This window comes from Heliangelus exortis, chromosome 5 (genome assembly GCF_036169615.1).
Source record: "Heliangelus exortis chromosome 5, bHelExo1.hap1, whole genome shotgun sequence".
Lineage (NCBI taxonomy): Eukaryota > Metazoa > Chordata > Aves > Apodiformes > Trochilidae > Heliangelus > Heliangelus exortis.
This window is the reverse complement of record NC_092426.1, coordinates 41,342,234-41,359,674: the sequence shown is the minus strand read 5'-3', so window position 1 is coordinate 41,359,674 and position 17,441 is coordinate 41,342,234. Positions and strand designations below refer to the sequence as shown.

The 17,441-nt window shown below is 45.0% G+C and overlaps 1 protein-coding gene across 1 annotated transcript in view; it reads left to right on the top strand.

Moving 5' to 3' along the window:
- Positions 1–17,441, top strand: part of HSD17B12 (hydroxysteroid 17-beta dehydrogenase 12) — an 85,270-nt gene that overhangs the window by 23,776 nt on the left and 44,053 nt on the right. The window contains exons 2-3 of the mRNA XM_071744995.1: positions 10,626–10,672; positions 12,251–12,326. Coding sequence (XP_071601096.1) covers positions 10,626–10,672; positions 12,251–12,326 — 123 coding nt within the window. The remainder of the gene's footprint in view (positions 1–10,625; positions 10,673–12,250; positions 12,327–17,441) is intronic.

Here is a 17,441-nt window from a genome sequence, read left to right as displayed (position 1 = left end):
CCGTCCATGTCCATTAAAGAATGAATGTTTTCCTTGCCCCTCCTTTTGCCACTGATGTATCTGTAGAAGGACTTCTTGTTATCCTTCACAGAGGTGGCGAGATCCAAAGCCTTGGAAAAAAGTGGTGAAATGTAGAGCAGGGGGAGGGTGGGAGCTTCTGAATGCAGGAGCCAGGGTGACAAAATTCCCTGTCCCCCCCAGATTCCTGTATCCATAACCCAGCAGCCCAGGACTAACTGGAGAATAAGACCCTAGAACCAAAGAATCATCAGAGTTGGAAAGGACCTTCAAGACCATCAGGTCCAACCATCATAACCACTAAATCATCTCCTGAAGCACCAAGTCTGCCTGGGTTTGGGATGCTCTCAGGGACAGTGACTCCCCCACCTCCCTGGGCAACCTGCTCCAATGCTTCACCAACTCTTCTGGTGAAGAAATTGTCCTCAGGCTTCAATCTGAACCTCCCCTGGGCAACTTTTCCTCTTGTCCCATCTCTTGTTCCTTGGGAGCAGAGACCAAACCTCCTGGCTCCAACCTTCTCAGGGGGTTGCAAAGAGCCAGAAGGTCTCCCCTCAGCCTCCTTTGCTCCAGGATCAACACTCCCAGGTCCCTCAGCCCCTCCTCGGAAGTCCTCCATCCCTTCTTCATCTTTTCCACGTTCTCCAGCCCCTTCCTTTTCCACGTCCTCCAGCCCCTTCCTTTTCCATGTTCTCCAACCCCTTCTCCACGTTCTCCAACCCCTTCCTTCTCCACGTTCTCCAACCCCTTCCTTCTCCACGTTCTCCAACCCCTTCCTTTTCCACGTTCTCCAGCCCCTTCCTTTTCCACGTTCTCCAACCCCTTCCTTCTCCACGTTCTCCAACCCCTTCCTTCTCCACGTTCTCCAGCCCCTTCCTTTTCCACGTTCTCCAGCCCCTTCCTTCTCCACGTTCTCCAGCCCCTTCCTTCTCCACGTTCTCCAACCCCTTCCTTCTCCACGTTCTCCAACCCCTTCTCCACGTTCTCCAACCCCTTCTCCATGTTCTCCAGACCCTTCCTGAGTTTTTTCCCATCTCTGGACATTCTCCAGCCCCTCAATGTCCTCCTTGTCCTGAGGGGTCCCCAAGCTAGAGCATTCCCTGGGGTCGGTGTGACCCATGGGCAGGACCCAACACTTGGCCTGGTTGAACATCAGTCCAGCTGAGCTCATCCCATGGATCCAGCCTGTCCAGGTTCTTCTGTGAAGCCTCCCAATCCTCAGGGACCTCAGCACTTCCAGAGTGTTGGTGCAAAGCTTTGAGTGGGAGGATGGAAAAAGCCACCCTAGAACTGATGCTTCACATAGAGGCAGCTGGAACTGTTCCCACAGAACCACTGCCTGTGACTTCCATGAACTCTTTGGGGTTTTCTTGTTGGGATTTCTTGCTCCTGAGTCCAAAGAAAATCTTGAGGGCACACTGTCCAAAGCCCTTTCTTGCTGTAGTTCTGAATTAAATGGGTGCTTGCCAGTGCTGTGATATTTATAGAATATTTTTCTACCCACAATCCTAGCTCCTAGACACAAGCTGTTACCAAGCAAGTCTGTGGTTCTGGGAATTAAACCTTTTTCTCTAGCCTGGCTTTTCAAAGCCTGACTATTAAGTGTTAACTCCCCTTTGTATGGAGAAACCACCCAGAATTTCTAGGATTTCAGCTCAGGTCCATGCGATCTTTCTGGTAAAGCTTCCTATCGCAATAAGTTCAGCTGAGGCTGGAAGTGAAGTTGTTTTTTTGTTGTTTTTTTTTTCTTCTCCAATTTTTCTGGTTTTATTGAATAAAAATGCAGGGAGTTACTGCTGTCTTATTAACTTGCAGCTGGCATGCTTATCTTCTTTGTTCTTTGTTAAATATGAGCTGGCATGTGTTCGCCTGCGTTAGCGTTGGCTCTTTGGGACTTCAGTGCCTTCTAAATTTGGCTCTGCTAAGCCGGTGCCCTGTTTGCTTGAATCAATTGGGGCTGCTATTTTTAGCAACAAAAGGGAATTGAAATAGCAATTTTCTTCCCATGTAATAGATCCCCAAGAGGAATACTGATGCAAGCTCTCTGTCATCCCATCTTCTCCCCCCTTCTCCCCAGCAGCACTCAGACGAGAGGCAGCTGTCACGGTTTGCAGCTGTATTAATCTTTAATCAATCCAGTGTTTTCTGCATTCAGGTGTTTAGGGAAGGGGAAAAAAAAAGGAAAAAAAAAAAAAAGGGTCACGACGAGGATCTGCCCAGAATAACCAAGCACTCGTGCATGGGCTGTGCAGTCAGAATTCGTGGGGAACGGCAGGGATAGAGCAGCTAAAAATAGCACTTGCTTCCAGTGTTTCTCCAGTCTATTTTTGACGCTTGGTTTTGATAAGGTTGATTGGGCTTTTGCTAAAAATAGCTGTTCCTAGCAAGTTGAGGACAAAAAGTAGAATATTTTTAACTGGCACAGACTAAAGTACTTTTGTTGGCTGGAGATAATCTCGAAGCTTGGTATTGGTCAAATGCCAGTGATTTATATAAATCTGTAATAAATGAAGCACTGCTTGATGCCAAGCAGGGAAAGTCTTTTCTCCCCTTGCCAGCTTTTGTTTTCCCCAGGAGCTGTCAGATTCTTAATATAGCCTCAGTGTTTCGTAGCAGAAGAATCTCAAGTCTCCAGTGATTTCTGTGTTGTACCTTAAACCTGGGCTAAGGTTGGCTGTGCTGTGAAGTTCCTCTCAACTGCTTCAAGAAGACACAGAAGGATCCTGCTGGATTCTTGATGTCTTCTGCAGCTGGGTGCCTTGCCATGAGACCCTTGGTTGTGTCTTTATTCAGTCTGGCAAGGGACAGGGGTGGCTTTTCCATGGGGATGAAGGATGGAGCTGAGATGGAGGATGGAAGGATGAAGCTCTGCAGTGGCCATTTTGACAACGATTTAGATACCTCTCAGGGAACCAGAAACATAGCTGAGCTGTCCTCCTTGAGATCTGTTTGTTAGCTTTGTTTTTTTGGCAGGAAGAGTGCAGGTATAGCTGGACCCGTGTATTTGTAGGCAGAACAACATTGCTCGTGGCTTGGGTTCTTCTCCCTTGGTCAGGACATCCCTGAGTGCATCTGCAGGACTTGGGGAGGTTGCCTAAAAACTCCCCCTTAATGAAAAAAGGGAAATGGCTGAGATAAAATGAATTTGTAGGGGCTCCTGGAGGACAAGCAGAATAGTTGTTAACAGCTTCATGGTGCAGGTGGTTAAAGCAATGCAAGGAGGATGCCTGGTGCTGTTTGCTGCCAGCAACACAGATAAAAGTCTTCCATGCTTTATCTCTGGGAGGCATCTCCAAAGCTTATTTTGCTGTGGGAAACGCGTGTTTCTCTCTGAAGGCAGGCTTGATCTCTTTAAGCTTTGTCTTCAGTGTAGTCTAACCTTGAATTGGGGAGTCACGAATCCATAATCTTGTTTCAGTGTGATTGCTCTGCAGGACTGCAGTAGAATTTTCTACGCTTGCTGTTGCTCCCTCTCCCTGTGTCAACATTGGTCCTTGTTCCCACCATCAGGCAAGATGATTTCTACATGCCTGCCTCATACTTTGCTGCACCATTCTGCCCTTTTGTTTGGAGATGTCCTGGCTGCATAAGAAGGGGATGAAAATGTTCTTTCAAGGCCCTGAATATCCCCTTCATTCACAAAACAGCTGTGCTCTGGTGGGTCCTGCTTTTGCCTGGCTGGGGAGTGGTAGTCCCCTATTTTATTTTATTTTTTTATCTTTTTATTTTAGCAGCACAAGGAGTGTTTATCCAATACACCTCTTAGGAGGTGGTGGATGTTTTCTGGGTGACCTCTTATTTGCTAAGATAGCAGCTGTTACTTCTTACAAGCAGAAGGAAGATGTGTGTTCCCTGTACCATTGGTGAGACCTCATCCTGAGTGGGTTTAGCTGTAGAATCATGGAATAATTTGGGTTTGAAAGCACCTCTGAAGGTCATCCAGTCTGACCCTCTGCAATAAGCAGGGACAACCTCACCCAGATCAGGATGCTCAGAGCCTCCTCAAGCCTCACCTTGGAACATCCCCAGAGATGAGGCCCCTAAAATCACATACTCTGGGCATATTAATCTTTTAGACTAAAGTCACTAACGGGTTACACACCATGTTTCATGGGCTTGGTCTGTGGCTTTCTTAGTGACAGAAATCCCTGTGTTTGAAGGGTTGCTTTGGGTTTGGTACTGGGCAGGAGACAGTGCCAGTCTGCATCACATCTGCTGGATATGTGACAAAAGGTGTGAAACACCAGGTGAAACTTCAGGAGATGAAGTGGCTGTGTGACATTAAGGTTTAGAGAATGAAGGAGCTCTGTGGATAAGAGTAGTAGGAGGCTATGGTGGGTTCCTTTGGAGCTCTGTCTTTGAAGTTATCATTCAAAGAAGTCAAAGATCCGTAAGTAAACTTAGAGCAGGAGTTGAAAAGGGTTTGTTTGTTCTTTTCCATCCCTTTCCACACCATAAAGGAAACAAAAATTCTGGCAGCCTTGAGGGCAAAGATGCTGTACTGTCCTAAGGTGGACATTTTGGTGATTTTTGGAATTGACTGCATGATGTCTTGAGGATAATATTGTCATGAAAAATATAGCTGCTGATCTGAGTCCTTGTGCAGATGACTTGCGTGTATGTGGTGGCATTTGAAAGCTCTCCAGCTTGCATGTGGCATGACCTGCTCCAGAGATGGGAGCAGATGATGCCCCATTCTGCTTTTTTATGTTCAAAGACCTTGATGCTACAACAGAAGTTCCTCACTGCACCCCTTACACTTCAGTAAGGCTGTATACAAAGCACTGGTGTGTTCAAACATCCCGGATGTGCTGCACAGCAGTGCCTGACATGAAGGGTGGTTTTGGGTGTTTTTACCCCTTCTTGTGGTAGAACATTTTGAGCAACGTGGAGCTGGTTGGACTCAAGAGTGTTGGTGTCCAGCTGAAGTGAAAACTGGGATTAGAGTATAAAAGCCATGCACACACCTACAACAACGATTATGCCCATCTTATCAGTCAGGAAAGTGTCATTAAACAGGAGAGCAAGGGGTGTTCTGCACTCCTGTGGGTGTGATGGACTCACTAGGGCTCTGAGTGGGCTCTGAGTTTTTGGGTGGGTTTTTCAGAACTGAGAGAGGAGGCTGTGGTCTTGCACTATGTGGTAGCTAGGAACTTAGATGTATGCTGCTTTCCAAAAAACGTGTCTCGAGCTGGCAGCCTGTTCTGGATGCAGTATGAATTATTTTGTGGAGTAGCTTCTGTTCAGAGTTGCTGAACTCTGGGGCAGTGGTAATGTCCTGGGGTAGATGTTCCCATGTTTCCAGCCCAATGCAAGTGCAGGTACTGATGTACTTAAGACTGAGCTGTTTTCAGAGTGTGTCACGTTCCTGGATGCAGTTCCTGATTTTTCTTCCCCTTTTTTTCTCCATAGCCACAAAAGCCAGGGGAAAAGAGGGGCTCTGCCTCCTTTGCCTTACACCAGCCAGTGCTTCAATACCAGGTTCCATTCAGACAAAGTTTTCTGTGCTGGGCTCATACATGAGCTGCCTGGGCACTCTTTTCTCCTCTCTTCTGGAGACAGCAGATGGCTGAAGTGTGGGAAGCTACTACAGTTAGTCTGGCTACCCAGGAAATGTGTATAATCACACTTAGGAGCTGGTGCAGCTTTTTTGTACAGACAATAACTTCTTCCTACCCTGCTTGCTTTGACTTCTTTAAGTTCTGCCAATTGCAAGGAAATCCTAGGACTTTTTTTTGTTGTTGGAGGGATGTCTGGAGAAGAAACAATTTAAAAGCTTTATGCACACTTGGAGTTAAACTAGCTACAGCACGTGAAGCTGATAGTAAAAGTGTAGTTAAACTGGCACAGCTCTGGAGTGGTTAAATCTGCAACACTTGGCTCCTGAGTGCAAACTAGAGAGGAATGTCATCAATATAAAAATGTTAAGTGCCTTGCTGATGCACAAACCTTACCAAAGCCTCTTTATGGCTCTTCCCTGCCCCATAGCACACACACTTCAGGGAATCCAGAGCTCTGAAAAGTTGGCTGGACCTTGGCTTTGATGTAGATGCAATCAGTTGCTTTGCTTTTCTTGTTACTCTTGATGTCCCTGGCCAGATTGAATTCTGTCTGTCCTTTATCTTCACCTGACTGGACAATTTCTTTGTATTCCTCCCAGGCTTCATCTCCTTGCTTCCTTTTTACCTCTGAGTGTGTCCAGGAGCTTCTTGCCTGCCTTCCTCTTTGGATGCATTGCTCCTGGGCTTGGAGGGAGGTGATCCTTCAATATTAGCCACCTTCCTTGGGCCCCTCTCCTCTGCAGGGCTTTATCCCTTTATGATTTCCCACCAAGCAGATCCCTGAAAAGACATCCAAGTCTCTTCTGAAATCCAAGGCAGTGAACTTGCTCCACACTCTCCTTGTTTCCCTACGGATCTTCAACTCCATCACTGCATGGGTGCTGCAGCCAAAGCTGCCCTTGGGCTTCGTGTTGTCCATCAGCTCCTCCTTGCTGGTGGCAACAAAGTCCAGCATGGCACCTTTTCTTTTTGGTCACTCTGCCACCTGGGGCAGGAGGGGTATTTATCCTGGTTGCTAAGAGAAGCTGGCTGTGTGCTTTATTCTGGTTATACTCTGCCCCTACCTGCAGTGTGAGCAAAACACTGAGTATCAGCTGGGGATCTGGCTATGCAGGTGATGGCTCAAGCAATTTATTTATTTTTTGTTGGTGGTGTGTTTGGTTTTCCTTGTGAGATTTTGTCATAATTTCTCTGTATAAGATTCGTTTACATTTCTCAAGTTCTGTTACTTCAACCTCTGGACTACAGGTTATTTTAAGTTGAAGTATAGCCTAAAGAGGGAGGAACTGTTCTGTTGCTTTTCTTTCAGCTAGAAATCCCTGATCTTCAGCTTCTTAAGTCTTGTGCTCCAGCTGATTCTATTACAGTTTACCTAAGCAATGGATCCAATAAGTGAGGTAAATATCCTTGACTGACATTGTGCTTGCACTTTACTAAGCCTTTAAAGTGCTACAGATGCTTTTTGCAGTTGCTGTCTGACAGAGCGTGCACCCTGAGTTGTAGTTGCTGGAAGCTGAGCAACTTGTGGTGTCAAAACCCAGTATTTTAAAAAGCTGAGCTTGTTATCTGGGAATAAAACCATTAAGGCCATGAATTTTGAGTGGGAAGGAGGAGTAACAATCTGTGAGTGTTCCAGGGAATGGCTGTTCTGTAGGCACCTCACTAAATACAGGGAGGGGCAGAACCTCTTTCCCAGTCTGTAAAGGGTCACATTTCCAGTTTGGGTCAACCTAAAACATGTCCAGGTGCTTGGTACTGACTGAGAATGGTACAGGTTTTCCCTGTGCTCTTCCAACTAGAGGAAAGGAGATTGAGGAGATTGAGCATTTCTCAGAGCATCCCCTCATCCTTCACATGTTTTTAGCCACTGGAATGCTCAGAGGGCTGAGCAGCTCCCTGGGAAGCCAGGCTGAGGGATTGGGGTTGTTGAGCCTGGAGAAGAGGAGGCTCCCAGGGGAGCTCAGAGCAACCTTCCAATATCTGAAGGGGCTCCAAGAAAGCTGGGGGAGAGCTTTGGACACGGGGGGGTAGGGAGAGGACAAGGGAAATGGTTTCCAAGTGGGAGAGGGGAGATGGAGGTTGGAGATGAGGAAGAAATTCTTTGGGGTGAGGGTGGTGGAGTCCCCATCCCTGGAGGCCTTGAAAAGGCATTTGGAGCTGGTCCTTAAGGACATGGGTTAGGAGTTGGCTGTGGTGTTGGTGCAAGGTTGGGCTGGATGAGCTTGGAGGTCTCTTCCAAGCTAAAGATTCTGTGCTGAGCCCCTGTGCCAGGTTTCCCAGGGAAGCTGTGGCTGCCCCATCCCTGGCAGTGTCTCAGGTCAGGTTGGATGGGGCTTGGAGCAACCTGGGCTGGTGGGAGGTGTCCCTGCCCATGCAGGGGTTGGCACTGGGGGAGCTTTGAGGGCCCTTCCAACCCAAACCAGTGTGTGGAGCACTCATGGATTGTGTGATAATGTCTGAGGTAAAACCCAAGGCTCAGCAAGGCTGAATCTGAAGCTGCCCCTGAACTGAAGGGCTGGTGCCACCCTGCAGAGCTGAGCTGCTCTGTGCCTGCAGGGGTGACAAGGCTGGGACAGGTTGGGCTGCAGGCAAGTGGGCTCCTGGGAATGTGTTCTTGATTTCCTCACATAGTGTAAAGAAATTTTTTTTGTTTGGTTTTTGGTTATTGGGTATTTTTTTGTTTGCTTTTTGTTGGGTTTTTTGTTTGGTGTTTTTGTTTTGGTTTGGGTTTTTTTGTTGGGTTTTTCTATTTTTTTGTTTGGATTTTGGCTTGGTTTTGGCTTGGTTTTGGCTTGTTTTTTTGCCTTTTTGCTTTTTTGTGTTTTGGTTTTGGGTTTTTTGGGTTTTTTGGGGTTTTTTTTGTTGGTTTGTTTTTTGTGGGTTTTTTTCTGTGTGGTTTTGTGTTTGTTTTTTGTGGGGTTTTTTTGTTTGTTTGTTTGTTCTTGTTTTTTGGCTTTTTTTTTTTTTTTGTCATTTGGACCCTTACATCTTTTCTAGTTGCAGACATATGTGACTCTTACCCTTCCCTAATCCTGACTGGAGAGGACGTGGCAGAGCTGTGTGATGCAGACACTTGCATTCCCTGATGGAATTCCCTGGGGCTGGCAGTGCAGCACCAGAACTCTGTTTTCTTACTCTCCAGAACATCCTTTGTGTGCAGTCTGTGTCAGGATGGTGAAACCAGGGTCCTGCATTGATGGCATCTTGCAAATAGACCTTGAAACCAGGGAAGGGATAAATGGATGTGTCCATACCTGCATCTGTGGCCACCTGTACATCTCCCTGGGGTCTGGGGCATGGCTGGGGCTTTCATTCTGTTATTTTGCAGTTGGGTGGCCACTCAGGCTCAGACAGGACCTTCAGTGACAGCTTTATCTCTTGTTATTACATCCACTTCTTTGTAGCTAGCGGGCACAGGGGCTAAAATGGTTACAGCCTTTCCTGCTTGTTATTACTCAAACAGAAATATTCTGGCTGCTGTTAGGATGCCAAGTGCTGTGGGTGATCTGCAAGCAGGGGCTGATCAAATCATCTGCAGACACCTTTCCTTCTGGTGCCCTGAAGGGGAATTCTTGCTGAATCCCAGGGTCAGACACCACCTCCATCTGCTGCAGCTCTCACTCAGGTACACGGTGACCTGAGAGCCTCAGCTCAGGGCTCTGAAACACTGAGCAATCTTTTGGGGATGCTTAAATTCAGGGATAAGGAGTGACAGCACAAACCAAGCTGTCCTGACACGAGGACAGAAAAATCCATTTGTTCTGGAGCCACTTGGAGAGGGAGAGCAGAGACAGAGGAGTGGAGAGGTACCTGAGTAAGGATGTTGAGAAGGAAGAGCTGGGAGAGAAAAAAGGGAGTGGTGCTGAATATCCAGGCTTAAAAGTCATTTGAGAAGCAGATCCTGGATGGAGGAATTGTTGTTTAGTGAGCAAACAGAGATGATCAGCTCCTGGTGTGGTGAGAGCCCTGGAATAATCTGTCCAAGTCATGGCATGTTGAGTCACTCAGAGTTTCTCAGCACAGGGAAAAGAATCCTGGAAAGGCTTGAGACTTGGAACACAGATCCCAGTCACCCATGGGTGAAAAGGTTTAAGCTCTGGATGCTCAGCTTGCAACTGGTCACAGAATCACAGAAATTTAGAGGTTGGAAGAGACCTGCCAGAGCAGGGTCACCTCCAGCAGTCCCACAGAACACATCCAGGTGGGGTCTGAATGTCTCCAGAGAAGGAGACTCCACCACCTCCCTGGGCAGCCTGGGCCAGGGCTCCCTCACCCTCACCCTGAAAAAATTCTTCCTAAGATTTATATGGAACCTCCCATGCTCCAGTTTGTACCCATTGCCCCTTGTCCTGTCACTGGGCATCCCTGAGAATCACAGAATGTTTTAGGTTGGGAGAGATCTCCAAGCTCATCCAGCCCAACCTTTGACCAACACCACAAGGTAATCACTAAACCAAAAGTTTGGCTCCATCCTCCTGGCTCTCTCCTTTCCATATTTATCCCCATTGCTGAGCTCACCCCTCAGTCTCCTCCTCTCCCAGCTCCCAGATGGCTCCATCATCTCTCATCCTTGCTGTGGATGAGCACAGTGGTCTCAGGGTCCTGAAATATCCTGGAGAGCCACTAACAGGGATGTTATCCATGTCCTGAGATGTTTGTTTTGTTGGATTCTTACAGGCTTTGAGATAATTTCTTTCACTATATAGTTAAAACTAAGTTGTGAGCTGGTTTAATAGTCAGACCTGTTTTTTTAAAAAATTAATGACTTAGAAATGTCTTGGTGTGTAAAGTTTCTGAAGAGGACTGGCACGAGGAGGGGTGCTGAGTATGATTCTTAAAATAAGTGTTTGGCACCTAACTCCTTCCTCTCTGTTACGTGTGGAAATATTTCAGTGTAAGTTACAAGTTCCCTAAGAGATGTAGTAACTTGTACAGCTACTCCAGAAAATGTGAGGTGTCTCTTGACTGGAATGAGTGCTTTATTGGCCTGCTAATGACCAGTTATTTCTGTGAAGCAACTAATGCTTATCTGTTTTCCTTTTTCAGTGGTCACAGGAGCTACTGATGGGATTGGAAAAGCCTATGCAGAAGAGGTGAGAATTCTTATCACTTGGCAGTGTGTCTTGATCCCTGGCAAGCAGTAGGTCTTGTCTCCTCACCTTAACATAGATACTTGTGGAGAAAGAGGTGCCTTGCCTTGCCTCCATCAGCCAAAAATTGTATACCACTTTCTGTTAGTTTTCATCATTTGCAGCTTCTATTTTCAGCCCTTACTTTGTCCTTCAGTTTTTATTTTTAACTTTTTTTTTTTCAGTTGTTACAACTATCTTAACTTTCTCAACCCCTGGTATTTCCTTTCCCTGGTATTTCCAGGCACTGACTAAATGGCATTTCTAGCTGCCTACAGTATGTTCCAATTATTTCCTACAGTTCATGAAGTCTCTGAAGCTGGGTTTTACCTTTCTCTCTTTTACTGTACTTTTGCTCTTGATGGAAATGTGGCCTCCAAATCTGGTACTGGAATGAATTGCATAAGACAGAAAGTGCCTCTTAGTATGGGGCAATTTAGCCTATAAGCCCAGAGAACATCATGACAAATAGTGCTGACTACAACAATTTACAGCAAAAATAACTTCTAACTCCAGTATCAGTACCAGAGTCAGCCTCTCTGTGCTCATTTTTGTGTTCTCTGAACCTCCAGCATGGCTTGGTGTGGAGGAGATCATCAGCACTGGATAATTCCATTTTTTTTTTTGGACTGTTCTATTCTGTGGAGCCCATGGGGAAAGTGGTGTTTGTCTTCAGATTCCCCTTCCATCCCCCAGCCCCCAGATTTATTTCTGCTTTTCAAAAGGGTAGATGAGAGAAGTTGTTTTAGGTGGTTGCTTTGGTTTGGTTTTTTTCAGTTTTACTTTAAGGCACATCCTCACCTGCTTCCTAAGGCAGGGAAGGAATTTTACTTGAGAAATGAGAACTTAACATCTACATACAAAAAAGTGTCTGAAAGGCAGTGCCACTATGAACTTTGGATATATTTTTAAATTTTTTTTCCTTTTCACTGGATCAGGGACTCAGAGTAGCAACAAACATTGTTCATTTTCATTGCAGAATAATTCAGATCTGTACCTCTCTTCCTGCAGACACTTTTAAATGGGGTGGTAGATGTGATTTGATGACCAGGATATGCTCTGGCCACAGCTTTTCTACTCCATGAGTAAATGAACCTTTATACCTATGCTTAGGAAAAAAGTGAAACTGGAATCTGAGTAAATATTGAGTGCTGGGGTAATTCTGCAACATGACCATGGGTGTTTTAACTTGCCATGTTAACCTTAATTGTGGGTAATAACATTTTTTGCTCTGACTTGCAAAGGTGTTAAGAGTTCTGTAAAAATGTCTGCTGTTGGGTTTCTGTTTTAGAAGTGTACCTATAAAGCTGTATTGGGTGACTGAGAAGATGATTCCTTTCATAAAAAATTTATTAATTAAGAAGTAGCACTGAAGTATTTGTCCTGGCTTACCCCTCCTCTCTATTTTAAGTTGTATTTTTTTCCAAACTCGCTGCTCATACATTATTGTGATGTTTGACTAATTATGCAGTTCCTTTAATTAGGTTACTAACATGAAAGCAATTTATGATTATTCTTATTTTCTGTTTTGTTTCCTTGCAGTTAGCAAGACGTGGAATGAAGGTGGCTCTGATCAGTAGGTCGAAAGAGAAACTGGACCAGGTTGCTGGTGAAATAAGTGAGTTGAAAACTTCTTCCCTAAACTTCACTGACCTGAAGTTATTATTTATCAATAAATGTAATTGCACATGAATTACATACATGCTGATGTACACAGCTTTTTTAAAAAGGTTTGCACTAGTGCAGATGTTAGATACAAGTGGTAAAGACCTTGCAGATGAGTTTTACAGGTGGTCATATTTAACTTCTGAGACCAATAGAGCTGAATTTTGGAATAAGTGCTGTTAATCTTCCTTAAGAAAAGCTTCCCAAGTCATACCAAAATACCACGTGTCCCACAGGAGCTCTCTAAAATGACAATAAGGAGAAAACCATGTAGCCATGACTGTACCTCAGTATCCCCTCATCCTGAAGCAAGTTGGATTTCATGGGCTTCAGTCATAGGGGTTGTTTCTTTGCCACTGAAAATTGTTGGAAACACATTCTTTATGTATACAGATTTATTGTGGGGAGCTCCTACACCCCTTTCCCCCTCCCCCCCCCTTTCTTTTTTTCCTTTCTTTTTTTTTCTTTCTTTTTTTTTTCCTTTCTTTTTTTTTTCCTTTCTTTTTTTTTTCCTTTTTTTTTTCCTTTTTTTTTCCTTTCTTTTTTTTTCCTTTCTTTTTTTTCCTTTCTTTTTTTTCCTTTCTTTTTTTTTCCTTTTTTTTTCCTTTCTTTTTTTCCCTTTCTTTTTTCCCTTTCTTTTTTCCCTTTCTTTTTTTCCCTTTCTTTTTTTCCCTTTCTTTTTTTCCCTTTCTTTTTTTCCCTTTCTTTTTTTCCCTTGCTTTTTTTCCCTTGCTTTTTTTCCCTTGCTTTTTTTCCCTTGCTTTTTTTCCCCTTGCTTTTTTTCCCCTTGCTTTTTTTCCCCTTGCTTTTTTTCCCCTTGCTTTTTTTCCCCTTGCTTTTTTTCCCCTTGCTTTTTTTCCCCTTGCTTTTTTTCCCCTTGCTTTTTTTCCCCTTGCTTTTTTTCCCCTTGCTTTTTTTCCCCTTGCTTTTTTTCCCCTTGCTTTTTTCCCTTTGTTTTGTTTGGATGAAGTGTTCAAAGGTCAGATTAGAGAGCTGTAAGTTTTTCTGGGAGTAACAAGTATTTATAGTCCTAAGGATACACAGGGGATGAGTTAATATGTTTAAGAACCTGGATGAGGGATTGTTTCTTCAGGAAGTGTCTGGCAAGTGGCTGTAATGCCAAAAATAAGGGAGCAACTTAAGTATTCCAGTCATAAGTGTAAAATGAGTATTTGTACAAGATCATTTAGGAGAAATCTTCCTCAGGTCTCATGCTGACAAATGATTTTCCAGTCAGAGCAAAGTATAACCATGGCACACAAGAATTCCTCCTGTAATCTGTCTCTTTTATTAAGGCAGATTTCATGCAAGGTTATTAGTTTATGTAGAGTATGTCAAGATAAAGTGAGAAATGCAGCCTTGTGTGTACAGGGTTTTGATAAGCAGGAGTGGGAGTTGTGTACTACAAAGCAGTTTCTCAGCAGAATGATGTTAGGTAAAGAAACCTTGAAGATGATGTGTCTGTCTTACCCTTCCTCCTCTTGCTGAGACTTTCCTAAAGTGATTTGTTTGCATAATGCAGATAAGTGTAAGAGCTCTTCTCTTTCAGAGGTCATAAATGTATTGGGTTTGGCTTGAGCTGAGTAAAAATTTTAATAAAAGTGCTTTACTGCTAAGTCAGACCTCAACAAACCGTCCCATATGAAGTTGTAAGGGGCTCCTTAGGGAATGTAAGGATGACTAAAAGACTCAAGGACTTCACCTTGCTTACTGGCAGCAGTTTTGGTAGTTTACTGAAAGACAGAAGCTTTTTTATTATGTTGATGCAGGTGCCACTGTCTCTGGGTTGTAGTGTCCAACAGAAGATGAAACTTTTTTCTGGACAGTGTCTGTGTTCAGGTGGTGAGGAGGATGTCCAGGTGTAAGGAGGATGTTCAGATGGTAAGGAGGACGTTGAGGTGGTGAGAAGGACGTTGAGGTGGTGAGGAGGACGTTGAGGTGGTGAGGAAGACGTTGAGGTGGTGAGGAAGACGTTCAGGAGGTGAGGAGGATGTTCAGGAGGTGAGGAGGATGTTCAGGAGGTGAGGAGGATGTTCAGGAGGGGAGGAGGATGTTCAGGAGGGGAGGAGGATGTTCAGGAGGGGAGGAGGATGTTCAGGTGGTGAGGAGGATGCTCAGGAGGTAAGGAACATTCCCTCTTAGTGCTTGCTGCAAGCTTTGCTGTATCCTCTGCTGGTTTGGAAGTTGTTGGCATTGCTGATCAGCATCTTGCATCTGGGGGTGTCAGTGCAGTGTCTGGAGGGACCTTTGGTGCTCCAGGTCCTGCCAGGCATGGTATGAGTGGAGCAGTGTGGGTGTCAGTGCCCACATAACCTCTGTGAGCACTGAAGCCTCCTGCCAGCCCAAAAGCAGCTGCAGGGAGGTGTTTTTGGAGTGTTCCCTGCAGTAGCTGGGGGGAGGTTTTGCTGCAGGTGTGGGCGTACTCAGTCACGTTTCTTACTAAGAGGTGTAAAGTTGGCTTGCTAACTAAAAGTGGAGCTGACAGAAGTATCTACAAATATCTTGTTCTGGAATCCAGCACTTCAGTGGGAAGAGACAAGCTTCCTCAAAGTGGTCAGAGCCCTTTTTTTTTTTCTTTTCTTTTTTTTTTTTTTTTTTTTTTGCAGCAGTCTGGAAATCTCTTCCTCCTTAGGAATTAAGGATGGTGCTGACAAGACAGATAAATCTATTGCTTTCAGCTTCTGGCATGTACATGATAGCTGCTGGAGGAGCTTTTCAGATTAAAAAAATAGGTACATGTACCTATGTAGAGCAGCTTGTAATACATAATTACTGTGAGGCCTCACCCAAACATTTTTCTGCTTTCTTTCCTAAACTATTCTGAAATGAGATGACTCACGTTGAGTTTTCAGAACATTTCTTTTGACAACACTGAGCTGCTTGAAATGTATACCTTGTTCTGTGTGGCTGATGCTGAAGGATTAGGATAGTCTGCATAATCAGGCAAGCCTGAGTTCCACTTCCAGATCTTGCTAGGTTTTTCAGCTGGACAGAAATTGTACTCGGGCTCGTGTGGTCTCTGCAGGCTGTTGTCATGTGTAAGATGGGTGACTTTTTTACAGCTAAGGCTCTAAATACTTGTGTCTTACACTCCTAGGCTCCCAAGGTAGCTTTAAACTTCTTTATGGTGATCCCACATTTGTTCTTCAACTTGCTCTGAGCTTATTTCTCTGGAGTAATGACCCTTAATCACTTTAAGGAAGAATTGCTCCTTAACTGCTTCCAGTGACTTGAGCTGTCAGAGCTGTGCATCTTGGCTGTTCCTTCCTTATTTTTGCTGATTTAGGGTCCTGCTTACCCTGGTGACTGGGTGACAGCTTTATGGGACAGGTCAGAAGGGAGCCAACTCAGAGGGATTCCCTCCTTGATCTGCTGCTCCTCAGCAGAGAGCATCTCAGGAGTGGAGACTGGAGGTGGTCTCAGCCCCAGTGACCACGGGGAAATTGAGTTTAAAATCTCTGCTGGCAAGAGAAAAAATGCCAGCAAAACTTCAATACTGGGAGAGCAGATTTCAGGGAGCTTCTGAGTCTCCTGGGAAAATATTTTTGCAGGAGCTGGGGTTCATGAGTGCTGGGCACTCTTTAAACATCACCTCCTGAGGACACAGGGACAGACAACCCCAAAATGTCAGGAGTCAAGCAGATGAGGCAGAAGAGCAGCTTGGCTGAGCTTGGATCTGATCCTACACATCAGGCAAAAAAGGAAGGTGTATTCCCAGTGGAAGCTGGGTGAGGTGACATGGGAAGAACACAGAGATGCTGCTGACTACTGGAGGGAGAAAATTGGAGTGGCCAAAGCTCAACTGGAGCTGAAACTGGCCAGAACTGTGAGGGACAATAAAAAGAGGTTTTTTTCTAATACATTAATGGCAAAAGGCAGTGGAGAAACAACATTGGTCCCTTACAAGATAAGGACAGCCACCTCACCACCAAAAGCAGAGGTATTTAAATCATTCTTTGTCTCTGTCATCACCACTGATGATGGAGCAAGGGGGGAGTGATGTTGGAGTGTCCAAAGGAGAGCCAGGAGGATGGTGAAGGGTCTGGAAGGGGTGAGTGATGAGGAGCAGCTGAGGTCACTTGGATTGTTCAGCCTGGAGAAAAGGAGGCTGAGGGGTGACCTCATTGCAGGGGAAGATTTGGGTCTGGTTCTGATCTCCTCACTCCTGTGACCAAGGACAGGACTCAGGGAAATGGGAGGAAGGGGAATGAGGGGAGGTTGAGGTGAGAGATCAGGAAAAGGTTTTTCCCCCAGAGGGCAGCTGAGCAGTGGCAGAAGCTCCCCAGGGAAGTGGTCCCAGCACCAAACCTGCCCCAGTTCAAGCAGCATTGGGATGATGCTTTCAGGCACATGGGGTGATCCTGGGGGGGCCCTACACAGGGACAGGAACTGAGATTGAGGATCCTGATGGGTCCCTTCCAACTTGGCTGATTCCATGAATCTATGGATGGACAGGTGCCTTCTGCCACAAATAATGAGGGCTTTTGAGGATCAGGTATGTTCATTTTTTTACAGAAGAATCCTCTCTTATGCTCTTAGGATACTTCTTAGGAGTGGTGTATCTGGATAAAACACAAGTTGCATAACCACCATCATAAGGGAAGGACTGATGTGTCTTCCTGGATGTTAAATGCCAGCTGACCTGGATCTAATATTTTTGTGTGTGTATATGCACATTAATCTGGCTGTACTGCTGGTACAGGGAGGCCAGGTGTTCTGAGCTTGTGTCTCAGCTTAAGCAACAGAAATTAGTGGATTAAATGTGAGTAGTTAAAGACCAGAAGATTTTTCCAATGTATCTTCAAGCATGTTTCAAAGCTGATCTTTTTTGGATAATACTTAAGGTGGTGTAGGATTTGCCACAAAAAGGAAATTCTGCTTTTTGTACCTTAAGAAATAGAGCACAGGTCTCAGACTGAAGAAAAAAAATCTGAATTCTCACTTCATTGGTCATAGACCACCTTGGCATGGAGTTCTCCAGGTTCTGTGGAAATAGATTTGATCTTCTAATCAAGTTTTCAAGCACAAACACTGCTGACTAAGGACAGGATGGTCCCAGTCTGGGTCA